This window comes from Cyprinodon variegatus, unplaced genomic scaffold (assembly GCF_000732505.1).
Source record: "Cyprinodon variegatus isolate N-32 unplaced genomic scaffold, C_variegatus-1.0 Scaffold296, whole genome shotgun sequence".
NCBI lineage: Eukaryota > Metazoa > Chordata > Actinopteri > Cyprinodontiformes > Cyprinodontidae > Cyprinodon > Cyprinodon variegatus.
The window spans coordinates 342,934-369,910 of record NW_015150749.1 but is presented as its reverse complement, the minus strand read 5'-3'; the positions used below and the strand labels follow the sequence as shown (position 1 = coordinate 369,910).

At 38.3% G+C, this 26,977-nt stretch overlaps 1 protein-coding gene across 3 annotated transcripts in view; it reads left to right on the top strand.

Moving 5' to 3' along the window:
• The window catches only part of tll1 (tolloid like 1), a 69,556-nt gene that overhangs the window by 16,200 nt on the left and 26,379 nt on the right, over positions 1-26,977 (top strand). For all 3 annotated transcript variants that reach the window (XM_015383841.1, XM_015383839.1, XM_015383838.1), the window contains 9 exons: positions 12,401-12,523; positions 12,661-12,738; positions 15,104-15,277; positions 15,378-15,495; positions 19,005-19,183; positions 21,111-21,216; positions 24,030-24,154; positions 25,604-25,719; positions 25,850-25,952. In XM_015383841.1, the coding sequence (XP_015239327.1) occupies positions 12,401-12,523; positions 12,661-12,738; positions 15,104-15,277; positions 15,378-15,495; positions 19,005-19,183; positions 21,111-21,216; positions 24,030-24,154; positions 25,604-25,719; positions 25,850-25,952 (1,122 nt within the window). The remainder of the gene's footprint in view (positions 1-12,400; positions 12,524-12,660; positions 12,739-15,103; positions 15,278-15,377; positions 15,496-19,004; positions 19,184-21,110; positions 21,217-24,029; positions 24,155-25,603; positions 25,720-25,849; positions 25,953-26,977) is intronic.

The window sequence follows — 26,977 nt, the reverse complement described above, 5'->3', positions numbered from 1 at the left end:
TGGGCAATTTTGTGTGCTGAAAGCCCTAAATAGAAAAGGCGACAACATATTTGAACAAAGACATAGCTGAGCAAACGTGGCTACTAAAATCTGTCAATTTTACAGAAAGAACTCCATTTCACTCACACCCCCGCCCTGCTTCTGTGTTTTCATCTGAAAGGAAGAAGAAGAATTCTTGTTTGTGCATGTCCACCGATATGCCCACGACCACCTTACCTTAATTTCAAACATGATTTTCTCCCAACCTTATGATTCCTGATCCCTCGTTACACAAGACGCACGATTAGGCTAAAAGTCGGCCCAATTGTAAAATTCTCCCATTACTGGAGAATCAGCCAGAAAAGGGCAAAAAGTTTTACAGTTTATGCCCCTCTTTACCTGCTTCACTGTAGGTTTTGCTCTGATAAGCAAGGGCCTGTATGCAGGAATTAGCATTACAGATAAGTGGTCTGACGAGCTGAGGTGGGAGCTTAGAGAATGCAACCGTCACAACCAATAGAGCCACTGTTGCCATGAGTTCAGCTAAAATAAACTTATTTAGGGCAACAAATGTAACATGACCCTTTGAATTAATTTAATTTCAGTCTAGATAGATAAAATAAAATAATATGGGTACCCTCAGTGTCATTCTGTTGACGAAATTCGTTACAACTATTTTATGAAGAAATTGAAAAACTTCTAAAAACCAACATTTTCTTATAACTATAAAATATCAGTTGGTTCTTGAACTTCAAACCAAAGGCATTAAGAGCCAGTTTGGAAGGACTAAAGAGCCATATCTGGCTCTGGAGCCACAATTTGCTGGTTCCTGCATTAGACACTTAACTTCTCTATTTCATTATTCACTACATCAATTGTATTATATTACACTTGGACAGGCAGTATGTAGTTTGTCTTGAATATGAGCCAGGCAGTGATTCATTAAATCAACCTGATGAAAACTGCAAATTAGTGTTAGGTGTGGGGTTGGATTTCTTTTTTGAATTTTCACGGGAGTGGCTCATTTTTCTGACCGTAGGCTGACAGGAATGGGGGTTTGAGAGAGGGGGAGAGACATTCGTCAAAGGACAACAGGCCGGACTCAAACCCGGGTCGCCCACGTCGAGGACTAAGGCCTCCGTACATGGGTCATACACACTAACCACTGTGCCACCTGCACGCCCTTAGAAAGTGAATTGGGTGGCATTTCATGACTAAAACAAAATGAATTGGGACCCATAAATGGCAATGGCAGTAGGATATTCTACTTCAGGTGTATGAAGACAAACACCAAAACAAAAGCTCACTCACACTCAGTCCACTTAAAATCTTAACTATGCCTTCAATAGTCAGATATTTTTTAAGCAATGAGTGATTGTTTGAAGATGAAAGAACTTACTTTCTTCAAATTATAATTACTAGGTCTGCAATAAGGAGGTAATGTTGTATACAAACTACCTCTACATTGTCCAAAACTATTTATATATAAAATAAACCCTCCCCAAAGCTTCTCGATCATTTATTATCAAACTTTGATCATCCCAGACCTCATGGTAGATGTTTTAAAGCCCACAGTCGGGTAGTTACCCCAAACTTGGGAATCCACTTATATTAACCCACCGCCACTGATATTAAAGCCAGGGAAAACAGTGACTGCTAATAAGGATAACATCTGTTTATTTAGCTCTAATTAAAACATTAAAAGCAAACCACAGCACATAAATTCAGGCGTCATTTGATGTTTTGGTAGATCCTTTATTTGCAGATGTTTTTGCAAAACATGCTAATTTAAGTTAACCACAGCACCCGTTAGGTTTGAAATTTGCATTTTTATAGCCTAATTTTAATTTGACAGGATGAGGGTTTCTTAGGTGGAGCAAAAACTCAGAAGCATACTTAGTTAAAAAGAATATGCAATAGGTTCCAGTTTTGAGAGATATAATGAAATTTCTTGTTAACACTATTTCCACATTCTTGCAGAGGTGAAGAGCAAGATCCAGAGAATAAAACTGTGCCTAGTTTCCCTTTATTCTGTTCACTAAACCAGGTGGTTACACACCATCTGTTTTGTGAAGCCAGAAATGCAAACTGTTGGAACTAATCTCTGTACAGGCTTTTTACCCTCTAGATCTGGATTGTCCATCACTGCATTCTTGGTATATTGAAGCCATAGCTGCAGCTTGACGTTTCCCCAAAGAGTTAACATGGATGAGGAATGATTAATTTTAGAGAAAATCCCTCAAACAGGACCAAGATAATCTCTTTCTGATATTACGGTACGCTTACAGCCGCATTAATATAAATGGGAGAAATTCCAAGTGTAATGGCACGTTTAAAAACACATGCCCCCACACGTGCACACACATATTCGCCCACCTGGAGTTTGATTTCATATCTGCCTAATGAGAAGCTTGGCAAAGCATAAGTATGTAATCTCCTTGCGCATGCATGCTTGTGTTAGATTCTTCTCAGTGTGTCCAACGTGAGTGTAAATACCAACAATTACTGTCATGATGTGTATGTTTAAAAATTTTAAAAAACTACACTCAGACTTACAATAACAAGACCAAAACAAGAATGTTTCTCTGGGATCGTTTGACAGATTAGTGTAAAAAAATAAACTAATAGCACCCAGATGATCAGATTGCTTAAATCTGGCTTTTTGTTGGTTCTACTTTTCAAATAGCACAATTTTAATAATGCCAGCATTTCAAAAAGAGCTCTGATAGTGTTTGAGGAGGCACTGATGATGTTCAGTCCCTGTTGGGCCAATCCAAGTGGTCTCAAAAAAGATGAGGTAATTACAGGTCTACACTCCCATGAATCTAATACTATCCACTCTCAATAACTGATGGGCTGTTGAAGCTGAGGGGTGTGTGCTCATCCTCTGACCTCTGGGATTTTATCATCATCTTGTTTTTTGGTTTATTTTTTCTTTTTGTTGAGCAACAGGTTTTTTTTAGCTAAACAAGCCTTTTCACATCCTTTCACATCTGCTCTAAAGTAATTTAACTGTGGTGTCATCGTTAAAGTTTATGTTATGTGTGGATGATAAGTAGTGTCTCAAAAAAGGGTAAACAACACAGGGGTCACAGTGATCAGAATGAGGAAATTGAAGATATTTTTTCAAGCGCTGTCTGAGTGTGATGCCTCCAAAGAGTTTGTGTCAAGTCAGCGATTTCTCCTATAGTCTATGTAGTACAAAAATATTGAAATAACATCAGTTTGCAGAAATTTATGTTGTTGTCCTTATTGTCCAAGGAAGTGAATATATTTGAATATATTTTACAATGTAAAGTTAAAGATTTTTGAAGCAATTGGGAACCAATTAAATATTGTTACCCTTTGGTTGTTGGAGCCTTTACTAACAGTGTACTTTTTAATTAGCACTCTTGTCATTATTTGGCCTGATAGCTTAGCTGATAGCACCTTAATTGCTCATGATACTCACCTGCCTAGTCTGCCCAGTTCTTAATCATCTGTGATCTCATCCACCGCCGGTGTCCATTAAATTCGGTCCAGCCCAGATATCTCAGCCAGTTCATTGTTTGCGGTTCATGTCCCTGTTCCAGTGAGGAGTGTATTTTCAAGCCAGTGTCCTCAGGCGAGTTATTCTGTAACCAATGATGAAAGCGTTTCAGCACTTCCCTGGGGGTTCTGATTTCCTGATTCCATTCCCTCTCACCCACTGGCCCTGCCTTTCCCTGTCTGATCTGTTTGCCTGAACCTCGGTTGGACTCCTGCTGGATTCTGCCTCCATTTGCGTTTCTGTCTGAGCTGGATGCTCGACGCACGGGACTCTGAACCTGCCTTCCCATTCTGATGGATTCCTGGAACCTAGATCTGTCCATTCCTGTGTGGATCGGAACCCCTGACCGGACTGACGACTCCTGGATTACAGTATTACTCCATTCTGATCTGAATCCCTGTCCTGGGGTGGAGTCCAGTCTGCTCACTGGGGTTGGCCCATCAGGGACGCTCTGGATGGCTCAAGGCCGCCTCTTATTAGCAGTGCAATGGCTTATCCTGCCTATGAGTGAGTGGATGGACTAAACTGTAAACCAAGTAAGTGACTCACTCTAATAAGCATCTTCTGTTCAGATGATCGTGGTCACTTACTTGTGCTTGTCCCCAAACCAGAGTGTCAGTGATTGGGTGGTGACCCGCCCCCCTCCTGCAGTCACTACAGGTCTGCAGATCTTCAGAAGCCCGTTTCTGTTCTGTTTTGTTTTTGTATTAATAAACATTTTGAACTTTCCTACAGGCTGTCTCACCTTGAATACTGGGTCCATCTGTCCCATTTTTTGACAGGTCTGTAGATTACAATTCGCAAAGATCTTTCTAAAGAAACAGTTGGAGTTCAGTACGATTCCAGATTTGAAATGTTAAAGTAGTCATGCCTTCGATTTTTTAAAGCATCTTTCCACTTTTAAGTTTGGCTTATGCTTCTGTGACATTACTGCCAAAAAATTGTATCGTCCACATCCCTCCGTGCAGCTTCCACATGGCTTGATTTTCTGCACTGCGCACCTAGGAAAATTCATGCGTACGAGTACAACTCCATACGGAAAAACATGGTGGACAAGTAAATATTAACATAATCAACAGATTGTGGAAAAACCTTTGAAAGGAAATTATTGTCATTGCTTTAAAAATGTTGGAAACAACTATGTTTTCAACTTCTAAATGTTGGATGGTGTAAACTGTCTGTTCTGTGGACGCCCCCTAGACTTGTCCATAATATTAGGTATGGAAGAAAAGCCCCCCAGGAAGTATAAAAGCCGCACATGTGTCTGCGACGCCTGTCTCGTTTCCGTGTTCCATGTACGTATGTCATTGCTTTCATTCATTTCATACATTTTTGTTTGAGTAATACACCTCAGCATCTAGATATTTTTGCATATCAGCTATCACAGCCTTTGTGAATACACCACTACCCTTTCTGCAACCCAGGGGGTCTTCAACCCTTGTCCCCAGGACTGACTTTCCTGCAAATTTTAGGTGTGTCTCTGCTCCAAAACCCAAATCTAGTTAATAACCCAATTATTTAAGTAAGGTGTGGAGACATGGAAATTCATAGATGATGCGGGTCAGTTGAAGGACCGAGCTTGAAGACCAACTCATTAGATTCATTACAACAAGCAGCAAATCTGAAAAAAAAATAAACTATTTCTTTATGGTATATATTTACATAATGGTTATGTAAGTTTTTCACTAACTTACTGTATTGTTATTGCTATATTCTGCATTGCTTCAGCCTTTTCTGAAACCTTTCTATTGTTTTTGTCAATAGTACATTTCCAAGAGTATTCCTAAAATGCACACCCATTAGCATCACTTTGTTCTTCTTTTTTTTTCTAACCTTGTCAAAGTCAGGCTATAAGCTTAGGAGGCTTTATAGGGTTATAGCCTCAGAATGACGTCAGTGTGGCCAGTCTGAAGAAACAAGGCATACAGGGCAGCAACAAGCTATATGTTTTTTCTTTATTTGATATATTTTAGTTCCACTCAAGTTCATATTTAAGATAGTCATTGTTCTATCACATTTAATTTGAAATACAAATTTAATAATTTCTTGATGGATTCATCAGTGCCCTGTAAGTCTATTCATGCTATACTAGAGTTGTCAGACAGTCGGTCAGGGACTGTAAGCTCTTCTTTAAGGCAATTTTGTACTAGACTTTGGTCATGCATTTTGGCAAAGGTAGAGTCCTTTAAGAGTGAATATGAAAGAAATACATATGACAGGTACACATTTATAAGCATATAAGCAATATGCAGTGAACTTGTACAGACTTGTCATTTTAGCATAAGGATTTTAAAGATATTCCTCAAACTGGTCTGAAAGCCGTTCTGATGAGTAGAACTGTTTTCTTTATTTATTTTTACTTTTGATGCATTACTGCAATAAATTGTGTGTTTGACAGTGTATATTTGCTGCAATGCCCCTCCTCAAGGGCGAACAGTAAGGCCCTGGTCAGCATGATGGAGGTCTCATGGGAGGTCCCAGGGTTTTCAGATCGATTCTTTTCCTCCTGCATCTTAGGAGCCTCGCATTCCTAACCCCCCTCACCTCAGGCTTGACTTTGGGCTATTTATGGTATCCCTATGGATTAACAACACCCCAATCAATGAGCCAAAACTACTATCACTATTTCCCCTTACTTCTCTCTTTGCATATCTGCTTATGTCAGCTCCCTTTTTCTGGAAAGCCTTTAATCATTGTAGCTCCTTTTATTAGGCTTAGATTATATACAAATACCAAAAGTTTAACTTCCTCTTTAACAAGAATAGAAAGAAACAAATACAAAGTCAAGAGATTTGTAATGCAGATGCAAAATTATCTATAGTAAATAAAATCTGCCATGTGTTGCTTAAGTGACACTCTTTAAGGTGTTTGTGGATGTGGATGTTTATTTCTTTTGCAGTACACCCATTAGGAGGGAGTGTAAGTCAAAACTGTGACGCCATGGGTACAGTTTAGTGTCAGATATAAGAGCTGAAACAGGCCTTTTAGGACCATTAAAAAAACTAAACTTGAGCAAATAAAACTTTATATGAAAAGGCACACCCACATACTGGAAATCTCAGTAAAATCAAATTAGCCTCTTTTGTAGTTCTGAAACGGCAATAAATTTGTTTATAAGATTGAGCCTTTAAAAGCTGTGTTATACAATGAAAGTGTATGAGAAACTGTAGTTTATTGCATTATTTATGTTGTGTTTATATTCATATAATTGTGTAAATTTACTTTGCCTAAAAGCAACTTTTAGAAATGTGCCCTTTAGTGTTTGATTCATTCCATCGTATGTCAGTTTTTACACAACAAAGTGCCCTGATTATCATGTCCGGGTATTCAAACAACTAAAGGTTCAAATAGAAAACACATACTTATAGTTTCTCATTTAATAGTATGTACAAAATTAAATACATCACAAGTGAAAACATTTCCAGCATTTTGTTGTTAATAGCATAAAATAATTCACAAAGATAGCAGACGATGCTAAATTCCTCATTTGGTCATGTGAACCACTGAGGGATGCTGTGACGTCAGTTTAGTCAGGAAGTAATCATTTTACATGGTGAGTATTTATTCACCTTTGTGATGGAGTTTTTATCCTTTAAAAAGGAAGAACACAAAGCAAACAGAGTCTTAGTGGTTCTATTAATGCTCGCTGGTTTAGTCACCGCTGCTAAATGTTCTTTGATCTTATGCAGAGGCGGTGGAAGTTTATTATCTTTCAGAACATTTTCCAGATGCTGCTGTGTTTAATTTGTTTAAACCAGAGTCTAACCTTTTGTTTGAAGAGGGGATCACAAGATTTGAATTGTTTCTGTGGTGGCTCGGTTTGGTTCTGTTGACAGTGTGCTGAAGGCTGGCGGTCAGTGTTGGAGCCTTGGCGGTTCGGGTTAGCAAGCTGTGCTCCGCTGCTGAGCCTAGAGGTCCCTCATTAATCTGATCGCAGTGACCGGTCTAAGCACCGGGTCCTTTCTGCTCTCTGAGCGGGAAACATTACCCTTCCGATGTGTTTTTTAAACCGGTTCGGCTCATGACTCAAGGCCAGTGGGGTTCGCTCTCTGGGTCCCTGCTGTAACTGATTGTTATCCATCGCTGTTCTTGTTGTTCTGGAGCCCGGACCATAATGATATGGAAATCTGTCAGGAGCTGCAGCTATACTAAACTTTGCTACTAGCTAGAATTCATTGTTTTCTGAAATAAAATATTTAATAAAAAAATAAACAAACCTTTTAATGAGCTTTAATGCCATCAGGCACTTTATTAAAGCTATGCAACAGAGAAAACATGCAGTTGATACTTTGGTATATTAAATCGAACTGATGCTGTGAGAGCAGGATCGATGATAAAATAATCTGCTGTGATGTGATCTGAAAATAGTTTGCTGTGTCCGTTTGGGCGCCACATATTGTCTGGCTGATTTTTCTCAAATTTATTTACTTTACGGATCGAAATTTGATGCAAAACCGTGTCTTACGATTAATTAGACATTCTATTTCATGATCCAATGCGGTTCCTACAATTGGCAGCATTACAATAGACCATTGTAATGACGTTTTAACAATCCTTTCAGAGTCCTTAACAATGTGTGAAGTAGTGGTTCTATACACCCGCCTGAGGCACTTGACTACACTGATGTCACAGCTGTGTTTTGTCAAGTGACTGCTCTAGAGGCGCTAGCGGCCCCCAGCAATTTAAAATTCTCTAGATTTTTATTACGTGAAGCATTTTTAGCGCAATTTAAACCAGCCACATAGAGAAAAGAAAGGATGATCTACCATTACACATCATAAAACTCCTTTCTATGTGAACTTTAATGTCTGACAAGTGAATTTAAGCAAGGTAATGTATCCTTCAAACATAACCTTTATTGTTGCAGTAGTTAGTCTCTGTATTAAAATTATCAAGGTATAGAAAAAAAAGCTAATCATTTCTGAAATTCCCAACAATTGCTCAGATAGGAATACAGTTTTTGCCAAGAAAATTGTGTCCTTTTCTCTTTTAGAAAGTGTCAAACAACCTTTTAAAGCGGTAAAAGAATGGAAAACCGAGTTTACATTGTCATAGATGATTAATGATAATTCAGTGGATGAAATGGGCATACAGAGAAGTTCAAACCCCATCGACACCTACTTTCCCCACAGATCTCAAACAATTTCAAACAAATTGACGTCAATTCGGGGGTGCTGCCTTATTTGGTTCAGACCTGTAATTTTGTAATGCCCCGAAATTGACATACATTCTCATACAGACTGTGAAGACATTTTCACAGTCTTCCCAAGGAACCGAAGACGCGAAAGACATGGTTTAAACCGAGCCAGCCGGTGACGGAGCGACCAAACCCGACCCGGTGACGTTATGCCCCCCCCCCGCCTTACCGTGCTTCCCCCTGGCTTCCCGGTAAGGCAGGCAGGGCGAGGGGAAGCACGGGGCTGTTGGGTCAGTTTCAGTCGCTCCATCCTTGTAGCGACCAGCCCCGGAGCTGGGTTTGAGTGCCCTCTGTGTTTTGACTACATACTGCATTGTAGTTGACCAAGATCCAGGACAACTTTGAAATTTCCCCCGGACATGTTTTTAGGTATGAAAAGTAGGACATGTCCAGGAAAAAGAGGACGTCTGGTCACCCTACCATATCAACAATTCAGTGTTTCAGTGAGTGAGTGATTGTTGCTATGATGCGTCTTTGCTCAGCAGCTTTGCTCGTTGTAAACCAACCAATCAGTGCGCAGCTCATCTAAATATTCATGAGCATACCATAAAAGGAACAAAATCTGTTGTTTCATTCTAGGGCTTTTAACCAGTCTTGCATTAGGGCTCATAGAACAGCAAATATGCTATTTTCAGCCCAACCAATGTTACACACCCTATTCAGACCTTAAGGACCTGCACCAAATACCCTATATAATCATTCTATGACACCTTTAAAAAAAGGGATGTTTTGAACTAGATTCCTTTCAGGCTTGTCTGGAGTAGAAAAACATGTCAATTAGAATCATTATATAAATTAACAATCATGATTCTTATCTGTAGGTTAGATATTAAATAAAAAAAATGTCAAGCTTTTTCAAAATTCAAAGACTTAAAATGTAAACCACAATAAGCAAACCTAAGAGAAATAATGCTCAGCTAATTTAGAATAAAATTAAACATAGGATAAACTTACTGTAGTAGTACTGTAGATTCATTCAAAATTAAGCTCCAATTAAGCCAAGCAAAACTAAATGAAGACAAATCAAGATAGTACAAAAATTAAAAAAGCTACGGGAAGTCAAAAGATAAGGCAAACTAAATATTGCTAGGCTACTAAGCTAAACTAAAACAAGTAAAAAGAAGTAAAACATGAAGTAAGTAAGGCTAAAAAAAGATTAGATTAAATATAATTATATATTAGTTTATATATTAGTTAATTCAAATCAACTGAACCAAATTGAAATTTGGTTGAATGATCTAAACTATATAATAATTAACTAATCTTTGATCCTTAATCTTTGTTTTTTAAGCTGCACATGTTTAAACATTAAATACATTTAGTTAAATATTTTTTATCTAGATTGATATTGGAGAGGCTTGAGAACTAACTTAGCACCCATCATTTTAAATAAATACTTTTTTGACATAATCACCTTTTGCATAGCAGAGAAAAAACTCTGCAAATAGTCTATTGTCTGTACAGCATGCAAAACCCACTTGATAGATACCTGATGTAACATTTTGTTAATCTGAAGGCGCTGCGGTTTACTCCTGTCTCCAGCAATAGAATGCGCTGCAAAGAACACAATAGATTCGTCTTGTCCCTGTTTCCTTCAATTGCTATACTGATTAGCCAACTGACAAGCATCTCCTTGGCCATTGTTATTGTATTAGCGTCTCAACTCCCTATGGAGAGCAATTATTAAGCTGAGATAATCATCTAAAGATGTTAATGTTTTAGGTACCGACAACAGTGTTTTATATATACAGATGTAGATACAGAAAAAGCAATGGATGAAAAAGGGGGAAAATATATATTTGTTAGAGAGCACATGAGTCAGATGTAATATCTGTTATCTGCAATATCACTCTTGCACCCATGACTAAATACTAATCACATTCACTGAGTGAATATGCAGACTTTTAACTGAACACCGGTATGTTTAAGTTTTTTTTTTCTTTTTGACTCCTGTTCAGTTAAAATTTAAAAGTGAATTTACTTTACAAGCATTCATTTATCTGGAAGTTTTGATTGATTTTAGAATCCATTTAACCCTTTAAAGCCCGATCCAAGAATAAAACAAAACAGAAAAATACTTTTTTTTNAGGGTTAAAATAATCAGTCTAAAAAGTTGTCTTTAATGACAACATAAATACAAAGGCCTCTTTTAGACCGCTTGACAGTTTTGCTTGATAAAACCCTAATCATTGGACATATTTATCTTTCACTTTATAATTATTTAGGAGCAGCTGCCATTCGTGGAATTCAAAGACTTCGTAACCTCAATCAGATCCAAGAACGTTGACGTTATATTAATTTAGGAATTTTCTATTTTATCTCTTCTGTAATTTGGGGGAAATTGTGTCATAATTTACTTCTTTATAGTTTAATTGAAGCACTTCACTTTAGTAGTTGTGCTTTCAACTTAATAAGAATAGTAGTTTTAGGAGATTACTGGTCATTGTCTGCTTTGATCATTTTCAAGTTATCTAATTCTTGAAATATGAAAGTTTGAAAACAAATAACTTGTCATAGGACTTGTTGTCCATGGCAGGTCTGTTCATGTTTAGTTTCTGTCTAATGCATTCATGAAGCAAAACTTTAAAAGCAAATGCTGATCAGTTCAGGCTTCAAATTGATGTATTGTCTATAATCTGTCCGTAGTCTGCTGAAAATAAATTTAGTACAGTGTTATCTACCACAAATCACTAATTGATTTTTGGTTTGATCTGGGGATATATAGCCTATGAGACTTAACAGATCCAAACGTTACCAGTTTTTTATTTCCTTTAGAACAAGGTATAACAGGTTTAACAGCAGGGTTGCAAGGATTATGGATCTGATATGGTTGTGTCCTGGAACAACTTCTACTGGTCTTTTTTTTTGTCCAATTAGGAACATATTTATAAATCTGGAACATTTTGGATTAATTATTTCTTTATAAGACAACTGCATCCTTTATGAGTTGTTGTTAATTTGATTTAAAAAACAAAGTTGCATTAAATGTGTGCCATAGTAAATTCTTTTTTTTAGGGGACCGCTTGTGACATTTTCTATTAAGCTAATAAATTACATATATCAATCAGCATCACCACAGGTGTGAGTTCCATGTTTGATAGATTTGGTTGAACCAGACGAAGGCTTCAAAAGTATAAGTTGGTATTTTTTTGGTAGGTTAGTTTATTTATAACTATGCAAAGAGTTGGCTGACAGCTGTGAAAACACAAGACGGTTAAACTAATAGTATGTCATTAGGGGCCTTTTTGTATATGGCTGTGACTCAAATCGGGGATAAACATCTCTTTTATGATATATTTATTATGGAAAAGCAAATCACTGACTAGAGCCCTGTACGATAAATAGTCAGATAAAATGGCTTGATGATGTATAAAATTAAAGTATCACATTTCTTAAATAGCGCTTTTTTTTTTAGGCCTCCAAATGACCTGACTTTTGATTAAGAAAACTGCTATCAATTCGAACACTGTCCAATTCTGTCCTCGAACATATGTCTTCCCTCCAAATTTGCAGGCTCATACTGTTACTGTCCGACTTTACAAAATTTTTATTTTGGAAGTAAGACCTTCCCAAGGGTTAATGAACAAAAGCTGATTTAATATATTCTTTTTTAAGCATTTCAAAAATATTTTTGGTATTGACATTAACAGGTAAGAGCAACTGAATGATTTGTCTTTTGTTTTTCTTACTTTCAGCTGTATTTTGGGGGGACATTGCCTTGGACGAGGAGGACCTGCAGATGTTCCAAATTGACAGAACAATAGACCTCAAACAACACACACATATGTTTTCAAACTTCAGACTGGGACACAATTCAGGTGAGGGGAACCATTAATTCTGACTCACACTTTTTTTAGTTGTCATGGAGTTTATTCTGCAGCTTTCACAGTGTGAGCTAAAAGTAGAAAGATGTCATATTACATGAATTTACTTTTTTTGTTTCTTTTTGAGTCAGGAGGCCTTGGGGAACATGAAACTGTGAAAAGAGGGTCTTTATACCTTCTGCTGGAGAGAATACGCAGATTTGGCTTTGGTAAGCAATCTGAAAATGACGTCTTGACTTTCTTCTTTAAAGTGAGATACAGTTTTATTGCCATTTTGTGCCGCCAACTAGTTAGTAAGCATTATTCTAAACAGTTGAAGATAAGAGGTGAGTATCTGACATGCACCTGAACAAATTATTTACTGTCCTTAGCATCAAATTACAGCACTGGGAAATATCACTTTATAAATACATAAACCCAACACAACTAAAGCAGCTAAGAGAAACTTAACTCCTATCTTATATATATTTGAGAAAACTATTGTAACTATGATTTAGTCAACCTGTATGTGTTTTTGGACTGCGGAAAAAATGTTAGTACTCTCTGATTTTCTAGACTGCTCTGACTGCTGTTCTTTCTTAGGTATCATTATTATTCAGCCTTTCAGTGTTTTTTTTTTTTGGGACATACCACTAAAATATTTGGGTATTTTTGTGAAATGTTTTGGGGGGCAGGTTCTTTCTTCTCTTACACTATTTACTTAGAAAATAGAAAAAGACCAACACACCGACTTTGTGCAGCTAAATAAAATAGACAGAAATATTCTTTTTAAAATCCAAACGTTTCAGGTTTAACAAATATCTGCAAGTTGACGCAATTATACAGCAACTCAATTGCTGCTGAAGTCAACAGCAGTCGTTGTTTAACAAAAAATTACAATCCAGGCTTTATAGTGAAGTTTGCGGCTGAGACAGCATTAGCAGGAGGCCTCACTAAAATTAGTGAGAGGAGGTTGAACACCTGGTGCAGTGGTGCAGAGCACAACAGAGATGGTGGTGGGTACACTTCATCCCCTGTACCTTGGAGGGGCAGCTGTGGAGGTGGTCTCCAGCTACAGGAACCTGGGTGTGCAATTAGCCAGTAATATCACCTGAAGTGCCAACACTTGTTGTCTGGTCAGGAAAGTCCATTGGTATCACTACTTTCTCAGCAAGCTGTGGAGAGCTGGACTCAGGAGCTCAGTCCTAAGTAATTTTCATGGCTGTGTGGTGGGGAGCATTCTCTTCTCCTGCATTACCATGTGATATTGGTATGGCAGCTGCACTGCTGCTGAGAGGATGGCTCTGTAGAGGTTGGTTAAGTCTGCACAGAGAACTGTAGAGAGGAGCATTCCATCCACCTCTACACATCAAGATGCAGGGGAAGGATGCTCCACATCATGAAGTGCTCCACCTATCCTGCACACAGTGTCTTTTGCCCTCTCCCCTTGGGCATGTGGCTCAGGAGCATCCAGAGCAAGACCACCAAGCTTAGAAACTGTTTCATCCCTGCAGCTGATAGGCTGCTGAACTCAAGCTACAATTAAGTCATCTTCATCTTTTTAAACCAGAACCTGATTCCACATGTTGTACCACAAACATAAAAATGTGAACTTGTTTGACTATAAAACACTAATTTACCTTTAACCTTGAAACCTCTGGGACCCAAGTGCATATTCTAAACACTACAGTAGGCCACCCTACCGTCTGGCAGATTGTCTCAGATCTCTTTCTAAAACATTCTGAATGCAGAGGAGTTTATGCTTGATTCATTACCTGCTAGTGACCCAGGCTTCTACTGGGTAGAAAACAAGGCAAAGTATTCACCCCTCCACCATCATGTTTCTTGGTATGAGGTGCTTGTGGCAATATGCTTGGTTTGGTTTTCCCAATCACTGCACATCCTGGTACCATGTCTCCTCTGTTCAAAGGAATCTGTTTCAGAAGGTCTTCTTTCATGACAGGACCTGCAAACAATTTATCCTTTTTTAGCCTTCTCTAAATTTCCTGACATAAACTTTATCATGCTAACTGGGGCCCACATAGTTGGACATCTTGGACTTTTACATAGCAATTTCTCTGGACATTGCACAGTCTAACTTTTGGTTGAAGTTGCTCAAAGGTGCACCACAAGATTGGCAGCTGCTTTACATGTGCCACTATCTACAGATCATTTGGAAATATTGATATTTACCTTTCCTAGACTAATATGCAGCATCTGCTCTTCAGGTGTCATAAGTAATTTGTTTCCTTATTGACATCGTCTTAACACACCTGTACGCATCACAACAGCCTTACTTTGACATAAGTGGCAACACTGATTAAAACATAATCGTCTATGGGTTTTGGGGTACCTGTGGGGAATCTTATTCCTTGAATTCTGTGGAAGCAACAAGGCTATACTTAGTTTGTTCACAGAAAGCTTCGCTTCATTTTAAAGTGAAACCTGACAACTTTATTTTTTTACTATAACTATTAAAGAGTTAGCTGAAAACATGCATTTTTTTATCATGTTAAACCATAGAATTAAAATTGTGTTTTCCTTTAAACTAATCTTCTAGTTAATAAAGGGTTTTCTCATTTTACTCCAAATTAGACTACATCCCGAAGAATGAAAGCAGGGGAGCTGCCAATACAAAAAGCCAAATCTGGAAAGGTGGGAATCCTGGTGAGACTGGAAAGAGCCGTAATCCTCGAGCAGCCACATCTAGAGCTGAAAGAATTTGGCCCGGGGGAGTCATCCCCTACGTCATTGGAGGAAACTTCACTGGTAACACCTTGGCTGGACTACTGCCCTTCACCACTCAGCAGTACAAATACACACCCAGTGTGATTATGTAAAGATAGGATGTAAAATGTATGTGTTTCAGGTAGTCAGAGGGCCATGTTCAAACAGGCAATGCGTCACTGGGAGAAGCAGACGTGTGTAACATTTATTGAAAAGACAGATGAGGAAAGCTACATCGTCTTCACCTACAGACCCTGCGGGTAAGAGTGGAAGTAGACTTTGTATATCTTGGAGTGTGTGTGTATGGATGTGTGTGTGTACCTAGAGTTCACTATCGACCTTGTCACAGTGAGAGACGATATGGTCACTCAACAATGGCTTCGTTTTCCTTCCTGTCCTGCTCCTGTTTCCCCATCCTACCAATCACGGCGCTCAGTTTTAAGTGTTTGTATGTACGGGCAGCTCTTTTGTTCCTACTCGGAAGAGGTGCATTGTTCTGTCGAGTGGCAGCGCGGTGGGGTCAGAGTGTGTTTGTACAGTGGTGACACTTCACTCTGGATGTGGTAGTTGTAAAACTTTACAGTGACTGAGGATATTTGGGCTTATGCTTCAAGAAGAGGCTCCAGTGTCATTTTTGACAGCCATCTTATATTTAGTCTTAGTTTCGTCCTAAAGCTGAAAACTATTATTAGTTTTAGTCACATTTTAGTCATTACTATATGAGAAGGTTTTAGTCCAGTCTTAGTTGACTAAAACTCAAAAAGGTTTTATACTAGTTTTAGTCTGTTTTATGTTGCAATTAATAAATGAAATAACCTTTACAATTTTGAATGAGAACCAGATTCTTTACCAGACTGACAGCTATTGCCTGGGTTGCTACAATTGCTGGAGATACAATGTTGCTGTGCCGTTCATCATTGCTGTTGGGCAGAAAACTTCTAATTATAGAACTCAAATAATCTTTTTTATTAATTAATGTCCTACTTTATACAAAAGGACCTCCCAAATCGGTAAAAGTAGCAGATCTAGCTCAACACATCATATTGGTTAATATAGCAGACAGACAAGCTAACAAAATTTACGATAAAGGAATGGTTGTAGGCATACAAGGTTTCCATCTGAAAGCAAACACTTCCTGATCTACTATGAATTATGCATTACACACAGATCATTCAATCTTCAATACTCCAAAAAAGCAAAGAACGGAAACATTCTTCTTTCTACTTTGACAAATTTGGCTTTATTTCTAAGAATTTGCCGCTTGGTAACCACTTCTCAGGGGTTAAAGTAGATTTAAATTCATAGGGGTCTGATATAAAAAAATTACATAGAGAACCTAAATAATTGCCTTATATTACCATGGCTATCCGGACATGCAAATGGATATGTGAACTAAAATGTTTACATATTTAAAGGAAACAGAGAAAATGTTTTAATGACAATACAAGGACACATTTACATAATATTTGAATAGATAGAAACAAGAACTGAGAGAGCAGTATTCTATTTACCTGTTCATCTGGGTCTTTATCCAAAAATAAACAGTATGTATTTAAATATTTGCTTTGGATATAATTTAGTGATTCATTTTGGTTGAAATTAAAGAAGGTTTTCCATCACCTGTTGCGAGCTGGAAGAAATAAAATCTTGATGGATTTTTTACGCTTGGCAGAGGATGATCACCCACATAGTTTATTAGGTAGCGAGGGCAGGAAGAGCCATACCGCTGAGAGGGAAACATCACTGTGGAGCACAAGAGCAGGCTCGGACCTAATCAAAAAGATGCATTTCTGCGCAAGCACAGCTGGAAGAGCAGAGCTTGGCAGAGTTCAGCGCACAGTTACCAGACCATTCCAGATTACATTCACCCATGTCGTTGATGCCATTGTCCATGTGTGGTCATGCAGAATGTGCACTATTGGACTCCAGGTGGGCAGCATGACCAAAAAGGATGTGGCTGATACTGCTTAGCTGGTTTAACAGATTCTAGCACAATGATTCATTTAAAATGTCTGACAGACCATCTGCTAACATATTATTCAGTCCCGTCAACAAAAATTCACACCCACAACTCGTCATGCTTTCATCATCAAAGATCCATGCTTAGCTCATCAGTTTTCGTTTTCGTCATGAAAAAAAGGACCGTCAACGAAATAATCTGGTCATTGTTGCCAAAAGTAACACTGTTCAGCTCTAGATATGATTATGAAGTATGAGTGGTTATGATAAAAGTACCAAAGGATCATACTGACTCTGATGGCTTAATCATGAACTGGAGTTACGGTTTTGTTAGATTTTAAACACAAACCTTCGTATTTTAAAATAGTTTTTTAATGTAATGAACCAACACAAACAAGGACATATTTTTAAAGTGAAAAAGAAAAGAATAAGTGGTTTTAAAACATTTTACAAATGTTGCGCACTGAAATTATCCTCCTTTATTTTTATACCCTTAAATACAATCAAGTTGGACGAGCTATATTCCATTGCCACTTTATTACTTATTTGTTAATGAATTAATCTTCGCTTGAATACGGCTGCTCTGCGAGTAACATTAAGTGTCTTTTGGAGTGTATTTTGGTAACAGTAATGAGCAAATAGCTTCAATAACACCAAATAACTCTCCAGACAGGCCAGGGATTGTGGACAATCTTAAAGCAAGGTCGGGTTATATCCATCCATCCATCCATCCATCCATCCATCCATCCATCCATCCATCCATCCATCCATCCATCCATCCATCCATCCATCCATCCATCCATCCATCCATCCATCATCTTACACGCTTGTGGGGTCGCGAGGGGTGCTGGTGCCTATCTCCAGCAGTCAATGGGCGAGAGGCAGGGTACACCCTGGACAGGTCGCCAGTCCATCGAAGGGCAAGGGTTGTAAGACAAAGAGGCAAATTTTTACATCTCAAGAAGTACTGTTCATTTTATCATCCAAAAATAATGAGTATCATACAACTACAAAGCTTTACAAAAAATGGGAGGGAAGAAAAGCATAAGTGGCAAGCTCAAATGTATGTTTTACCATCAAATGTTTTAGTTTAAATTTATGCCTCTTCCTCAAGAAACATTGATTGCTCATAAACAGTACCCAATCTACTTAAGTTTTACATGATTGGCCAAGCACAAAAGTGCAATCTGTTTCTTGAGCAAAAGCTCTTTGGTGTAATCATAAGTACATACAAGCGATGTTCATAGATGCTCCTGTGGTCCAATCTGACAGAGTCTTAGCTGTTAAGAATGGGGGAAAAATTATTTTAGATGCAAAAGGATAGTTTAGATCGAGCATGCCCAAAGTCGGCCCTCGACAGTGACTGTCCTGCATGCTTTAGAGGTTTCCTTGACTCAGCACAGCTGATTTAAATTGGTAGCTGATTAACAGGCTTTTCCTGAACTGCATTCATCAGGATCAGCTGTCCTGAAGCAAACCTCTGAAACCTGCAGGGCAGCGGTCCTAAGGGGCAGATTTTCAGCAAGCCTGGTTTAGATAGACCCAAAAAGACTTATGGCTGTCATTGTAGTTAAACGTCCTTTACAAAGATATCACTGCAGGATTCTGAATAATAATGCAGACATACTTTTCTTAATACTTTTAAAAACTGAGAACAATTTTACTTTCCCAAATACAACTGATTTTTGGTAGCTGCATAATAAAGTATGAAAAAATTGTGCATGTGTTTGGGAGAAGAATGTTGATTTAAGGCATCTTGGTTGCTGTAGTTTCTGTGTTAAATGTCTCTCACCACACCAATCTCTTTCAGGTGTTGTTCCTATGTGGGTCGTCGTGGCAACGGACCCCAGGCCATCTCCATAGGGAAGAATTGTGACAAGTTTGGCATTGTGGTGCACGAGCTAGGCCACGTCATTGGCTTCTGGCATGAACACACACGGCCCGACCGTGACGATCATGTGACCATAATCCGGGATAACATCCAGCCGGGTGAGACTCATTACCACAGAGACACTAAAGTCTCAGGATCATTCAGGCTGTCCTCTATTTATAGACAAAGAAGTTATACGTTGGTTTTCTAAATTCTTTCTCATGTCTGGGTTCAGATAAGAGGTGTGAATGGATATTTTGATGACTGTGAAGTCGCCAAGATGTCTGTCACTGAGGTCTATCACATTTCCGAAGACGCACCCCTTTACACTGTCATGCAATCTGACAGGTGTTTCATGAAATCACTGGGAAAGGGATTTACTTAGAAGTATTGCTGCTCTCAACAAATACCCCTCTAGGATTCTTGTACAGCACTGTGCAGAAAATGTAAACCACTAGCTTGTTTTTACACCAATGTAATAATCTTCATCTTTAAAACTTCTCCAGGGTTTTTTTGCTCTGTGATCTTTCTACTTTATATTAAGAAGTCTGAATTGGGAGAAAACAATGTGCTTCCATAACAGGGTCCTAATCAAAATGTAATCAGAGGATTTCATTAGTAAAAGATAGATTCAATAAATTGGAATATGCTTTTAGATAAAGCTTGTTTGCCAAATAAAAGTACCTTCTTAAATTAACCTTTACCAGGTATGAAACCCAATGCTTTTTTTCCGTTGGCTGTGAGCAGCAATGCATCATAATTAACAGAAGAAGGGGGTTGAAAACATCACTCTGTGCGTAATTAATGTATGTAACGTGTGTCATTTAAATTTTTACTATACTTTATGCATTGAATGGGTCTGAACATAAAAAAAAAGCTTGCTATTAAATTCTTGGGTTCTGAGTGTCTTGAAATAGGCAGCTGTTCAGTGCAACTCACTTTAGCTGCACAATACAGAGGGAGCTTCATTACTGGGTTAATTTGACTGGGCTCTGTTTATCAACCACTGCAAGTCAATTATTTAATTGTATCAACATGATTTTCAATGTATTTTTAAACATGTATTTTACCATAATAGCTATTTGCATTCATACGTGGCATATCTAAAAGGATAATATTACCCTTTATAACATTACTCGCCTGTTTAAGCAGGTCTGTTTCCCTCATTTCCTTAGCTTAGGTCGAATTTTTCGAGTGTAATCTGCATAATACAAAAAGCACTGATCTTTGCCTTAAGCTGTCTTCTCTGTCGTAACTTACGGAAATGTATAACTGTTTCAGAGCTTTTTAAGGAGCAGAAGAATTAGAAGGAAGGGAAAATTCAGATATAAACACATTTAGTTCTCACAAATATATTTGAAAATTAGATGACTGGTTTACCTGTTTCATGTAGACACATTAGTGCTTCTTCCCATCATTTTAGAAGCTTTATTTCCTAATAATCCATAATTCTAAAACCATTGTAATTCCTGACCAGCATGTTGAAATAGTTGATAGAATATAGATATCTGGCAATTCAAAAACATACGTTTTACCCAAATACAGAATGTATTGTCAAACAAGATTGGAAAGAGTGTTCACTGAATGGGGAAGCTAAATTCCTTTAATATTTGAACTTATAGGCTCTGTGTATTTGATCAGTCTTTGTCAAAACTAGTTTAAGTTTTTCTTTTATCTGCTGGTTTGGGGCTTTGTCTGTGATTTGCTGTAACTGCCTCAACAGGTTTGCACCAACATAATTGATGCACAGCAGTGCTACTTAAAGACTTTGTTGGAGAGAGGCAAGTGGTTAAGAAAGCCCAGAGAAAAATCTCTGGAATAAACCACATTCAGTCTACAGAACTTACCTTAAATCCTTGAGGCTACCACTTTCAGTGGTGCCTTGGAGAACCAAGAGATCTTTGAATTACTGAAGTAATTATGTTATAAGGCTGTTGAACCATGGTTGTGGACCAACAGACTTATTTTGGATGCATTGTACTGTTGACTGCTAAAATAAACTTCTCTTTAGAAAAGATAAGGTATTCATGTTTTTAATCTGTGCAGGTCAGGAATATAACTTCCTCAAGATGGAGCCGGGGGAAGTGAACTCACTTGGAGAACCATATGATTTTGACAGCATTATGCACTACGCCAGGAACACCTTCTCACGGTAACACAAAATCTTCTTTGTTGCATTTTTAAAAAGTTTATTAAAAGAATAAAGAGAATCATTGGGCAGGTAGGTAAATCCAGAGGAGAGCAGAAGGCAGTAGTGCAGACCGAAGGCTGCTCACAGCAGGAGATGATGGGTATAATAGGCTGAGGGATGGTTGAACAAATCCAAAGGGCAGAGCAAGAATCACAGTAAAAAAAAGAAACAGTCTAGGGGCTTCCTGAGTAAAGAGTGCACAGCTTTCTTACTAAAAGTTGCTGATAAAAAAGTATGCCTGACTGCCGCAAATTTTAGCTTAAAGTCTAAAGCAGGCACAAGGTTAATTTTTATACATCCAGAGTTTTGTCTTAAATATTCTGCTGCATGTTTTTGTTTTTTGCACTGACAAGCAAGATAATTTCAAGAATCTGAGAACTTATGCAATATCCAAGCAGGCGAGGTGAAGGCAAAACAGACAAATCCAAAAAAACAAGCACCTGGTCAGGAAACTGCAAAGCAAGAATGCTGGACAACTAGTCACTCAATGGCTTTCAACAGTGTGGTCTTGAATGGTTGGCAGAATCTGGTATATATCCACTGCTCAAAAAAATAACTAATAACACGTCCTACATCTGAGTGTATGAAATATTCTCATTGGATTTTCTGTTCTGTACAAATGTGAATGTGCTGAAAACAACATAATATAAAAATCATAAATGGAAATCAAATGTATTAACCAATGCAGGCCTGGATTTGGAATCACACACACAATCAATGTGGAAAAACCCACAACAAGTTCATCAAACTTTGAAGTTATGTCCCTAAAACAGGTCAAAATGAGGCTCAGTATTGTGTGTGGCCTCCATGTGCCTTTATGACCTCCCTACAATGTCTGGGAATGCTGCTGATGTAGATGGAGGAGGGTCTCCTAAAGGATCTCCTCGCAGACCTGAACTAAAGCATCCATTAACTGCTGTACAGTCTGTGGTGCAACAGGACATTGGTGGATAGATTCAGATATGATGTCCCACATGCGGTCAGTCAGATTAAAGTCTGGGAAACGGCCGGGCCAGTCCATAGCTTCAATGCACTCATATTGCAGGAACCGCTGACTCACTCCAGCCACATCAGGTCTAGCATTGTTCTGCATCTGGAGGAACCCAGGGCCAATTGCACCAGCATGTGGCCTCACAAGGGGCCTGAGGATCTCATCTCTGTACCTAATGGCAGTCAGTCATTTCTTTGGAGGGTTGTGAGGCCTTCCAAATAAATGCCACCCCACACCATTACTGACCCACTGGTCCTGCTAAAGGATGTTGCAGGCAGCAGATCAGTCTCCACAGTGTCTCCCGACTCTGTCATGTCTGTCACATGTGCTCAGTGTGAACTTACTTTCTCCAGTGAAGGGCACAGGGCGCTGTTTTGAATTTGCCAATCTTGGAGTTCTCTGGCAAATGCCAAGGATCCTGCATAGTTTTGGGCTGTGAGAATTAGCCCCATCTGTGTACGTCCAGCCCTTATACCATCCTCATGGAGTCGGTTTTTAACAGTTTGCGCAGACAAATACACATTTGTGGCTTGCTGGAGGTCATTTTGCAGGGCTCTGGCTGTGCTCCTCCTGTTCCTCCTAGGAGAATGGCAATTAGAGGTACTTCTACATGATTGTTGCTCTCCTAAGGCCCTGTCCATGTCTCCTGGTGTACTGGCCTGTCTCCGGATGTCTCCTCTATCCTCTGGACACTACACTGACAGAGAGTAAACCTCCTGGCCACAGCTCGCATTGATGTTCCATCCTGGATAAGCTGCACTACCTGAGCCACTTGTCTGGGTTGTAGAGTCCGTCTCATTCTACCATTAGTGTTAAAGCACCACCAACATTCAAAAGTGACCAAAACATCAGCCAGAAAGCAAAGGTACTGAGAAGTGGTTTGTGATCCTCACCTGCATAACCATTCATTTATCGAGTGTGTCTTGCTAATTGCCAGTCATTTCCACCTGTTGTCTATTCCATTTGCACAACAGTATGTGAAATTGATTGTCAATCAGTGTTCCCTTCTAAGTTGAAAGCTTGATTTCGGTGCAGTTAATGAACTGGATTAAGATGCTGCTGAGAACAGCATGCACACGCATGAGATGAAGGTGATTGCTGCAGAGCAGGATGAAAGTGAGAATGCGGTCAGTTGGCCCAAACACAACAGAAAAAAAGAAGGTTGCATGACATGATGATATTTTTAGGGGACGCTGTTTTTTTTTGTTTTTTTTCTGCACTTTACCTTAACAAGAGAGATCTGTGTCTCTAATTAAGTTCGCATAACTTGATTTGTGTTTTCCTTAACTTTTTTTCTCCCACTGTGGAGAATGTGGTCTATTTTGCCTTCATTTGCTGGGGTAAAAGCATAAGAGCAAAGACTTAAAGATGAATAACAAGTTTAAAAAGTTGTTCTGGGAAATACTGTAGAACTTCTGGGTTGGATTTTTCATGAGCATCCTCTTCAGAACACTCTTAAACAATAACAGACTGTCTCCAGTCTAAAGCATCTCTGCCCCATTTCCTATTACAAATAAGCTTCTAGGTGAATAGAAATACAAAATCTGCTAGTGAAATCAAATCACAGGCAGAAATCATAATCAATGATTATGTAATTAAGTATACATGCTGATAGTGTAAGTATACCCCCTAAATACACTGTTATGTACATCTCAGCTCTTAGATTTAGATACAGATTCTTAAGAACAACACTGGTATGTTGATCTGGACACAAATTGAGGTGTGTGGTTTGCACATTTTTATTTCATGGTAAAAAATGTAATTTTTATCTTCTTCTCTGCAGTGGGATGTTCCTGGACACAATTCTTCCATCCAGAGATGAAAATGGGGTCCGGCCGGCTATCGGCCAGCGAACCAGACTCAGCAAGGGAGACATTGCACAGGCAAGGAAGCTGTATAGATGTCCAGGTACCGATTTATTCACTATCACATTGCTGTGTTATGGGGTTTAGAAATATCTGTTTGTAATTGTAGTAAAGAAAACCAAAGATTATGTTGATGAGTATTATTCGGTTTGCATGTTTAACATGAAATCCTCCCCTCTGAGGCACAGAGGAGAAATTTTGACATCTGTTTTTATTTTCTCTTAGTGTTGCTTTTTTTTTTTTTTATATAAAATCAGCATAAATGACAACAGAGGACACATTTACAGAGATAATATACCAACCCTCCCACACTCCCTCCCCTCACCCCCTAACACTCATTCACATTCATTCACCCATTCATTCGTCCACAAATTACATTTTCAGAATAAACATTTGAGAACTTCCCATCGGTTTTTATATTTTCTGGCATCCTCATTGGTTTCAATCATATAACTTTCTAAAGTTAAATAATGCTGAATAAAGGTTTTAAAGAAAAATCTGTTCTTTAATGCCATTTTTTCTACATGTTTTAAAGCCTGTTCACATATGTCCAACACACACAGACCTATTCATACATTCAGCTATTTTGCACGCCCATAGTTCTGGCATTGTCCTGTTCCCTGGTGAGGAGTTTTGAAGTGATCTGGAGCTGCATACTAAGCTGTTATGGTGTGATGATGTGATGTTGTAAGAGTTTATGATCAGTACCAGAGCTCTCAGGCCACACACACCAATGTCCGGACTTACTTTGGGGACTTTCTATTGTCCTCCATTCAAACCAAACACATTTCTATGTCCTAATCCAGACCCTTACCTTAACCCTCACCATTACCAATACATACCTTACCCTAAACCTACCCCAAACCTAATTCACACCTTAGTTCTCAACCTAACCCCCAGCCCAAGAATAGGACTTTCCTTATGGGGACCAGTCGTTCTACTTGTAAGGACAGACAATATAACATATGTTTGAGAACTTGCTGCTGGAAAATCAGTCAGTCTTTTTACTGGTTTTTCATTATACCAACCATAAGCTGAAAATACAAACAAATGGGTCTTGATAAAATCAAATATATTTTATACTGAAGAGGGACTGAGACTGAAATAATGTATGGCAGCTGGAGAAGAATACAACTTCCACCTCATAATGTCGTATTAGGGCACTACGATATTCACTGACAGATGAACAGAGCCCCAGGGCATTTGTGGGGGGAAACAACAGCATGTGTGATGGCACAGGAGTTGCACGTTTGACTCACCTCCTTTTAAAAGACAGCAATAGTGTCACGCTCAAAATGAAACCAACAATGATCAGATCCTCCTTGCTAAATGCTAGACTCAGCTGTTCTAGATTATTCAAATGTCCTGACATCCAGCATATGACCATCTTGAAGAGGAATGTTAAATTCAGCTAAATTTCGACAGGGAGCACAGAAGATTATAAATGCAGAGCATTGCCTCTAAAACACGACTTCATCTGTTTGAAATGCAGCTTGTGGAGAAACCCTCCAAGAGTCAACCGGTAACTTCTCGTCCCCCGGTTACCCCAATGGATACCCCTCATACACTCACTGTGTTTGGAGAATATCTGTTACTCCTGGAGAAAAGGTATACAAACATACTCAAACACAAAAACGTTAATGATGAGAATTAGAGAGTAGAAAGCATTCCTAACACCTTTGAATAAAATAGAATAAATCTAACATGTTTTGTTTTGCCATATATTTTGGTTCTCCAGATTGTTCTCAACTTCACTACTATGGATCTGTATAAAAGCAGCCTATGCTGGTATGATTACATCGAGGTTCGGGATGGATACTGGAGGAAAGCGCCACTGCTCGGTAAGATCAAGTTACCGTGAGACTGAGTGCAACTACAACAAAATTATTTTTAGATAACCAGTATGTCTTTGCTTTTTGCACCTTCATATGGTCAGTTCTTATTAATTTAACTTAACTAAATAAAAAAAAGCATTTTATTTAGGTCTTATAAACTTAGGTATTAAATTGTAAAATAAAACAAAGGAATTCCATTAATCCATTAGTTCTGACATCAAACATTTGTGCTAGTGAAAGCATTTGTGTTGTTTGGTGTTTAAAATGATAAGTATTTACATGTGCAAAACAAAGTAATATTTACAGTTTTTATTCAACTACATACTTAGATATTGTGCCACATGTTTTTTTTTGTGTATACACATACTCTGTACATGATGCCCCTGATGACAGACTTGTGGAAAAAATAACATGTCTGTCAGAAATTAAGTGGACATTTTCCTTAAATTTGATCAAATAGGGATGTTCAAAATAAAACAAAATTTGAAATCTTACCTATTTTTAGGAACTGAGTTTACATATGGATTTTAATGTATAGGGTTCAGGAATCATGCAGTCTGAACATTTTTTGGCATTTTTTTGTGAAGCTGATTTTTTAAAGTACTAAAGATAAACCAAAAAAAAAAACAAAGTGTCAGTTTTATATATATTATGAAACTTTTTCCAATCAGCCCACACTCTGTGGATGACGTAAGCCATACATCCATCTATACTCCTTCGTTTCATCAGGTCATAGAAATCTGCAAATTTAGTTTATATAAATATGTAATGTAAACGTTAATTTAAAGGTTTGACACATGATAAACTAAAAACTATTTTGTCAAAGAAGCATAGAAAAGATATTTTCAGTAAGGAGCAGTATTTTTTTATGCAGAGAAAGAAAACTACAGATTACAACTACAGAAAGGGACAAGGAAGTATAGAGGAGTTTAGAAGAATAAACATTGTTGTGGTGCTGAATTAAGAGGTGATGTCTGGTAGAGAAACAGAACAGTGCTGAAGAACATGTGTGAGTACAGTGGGACAATGGT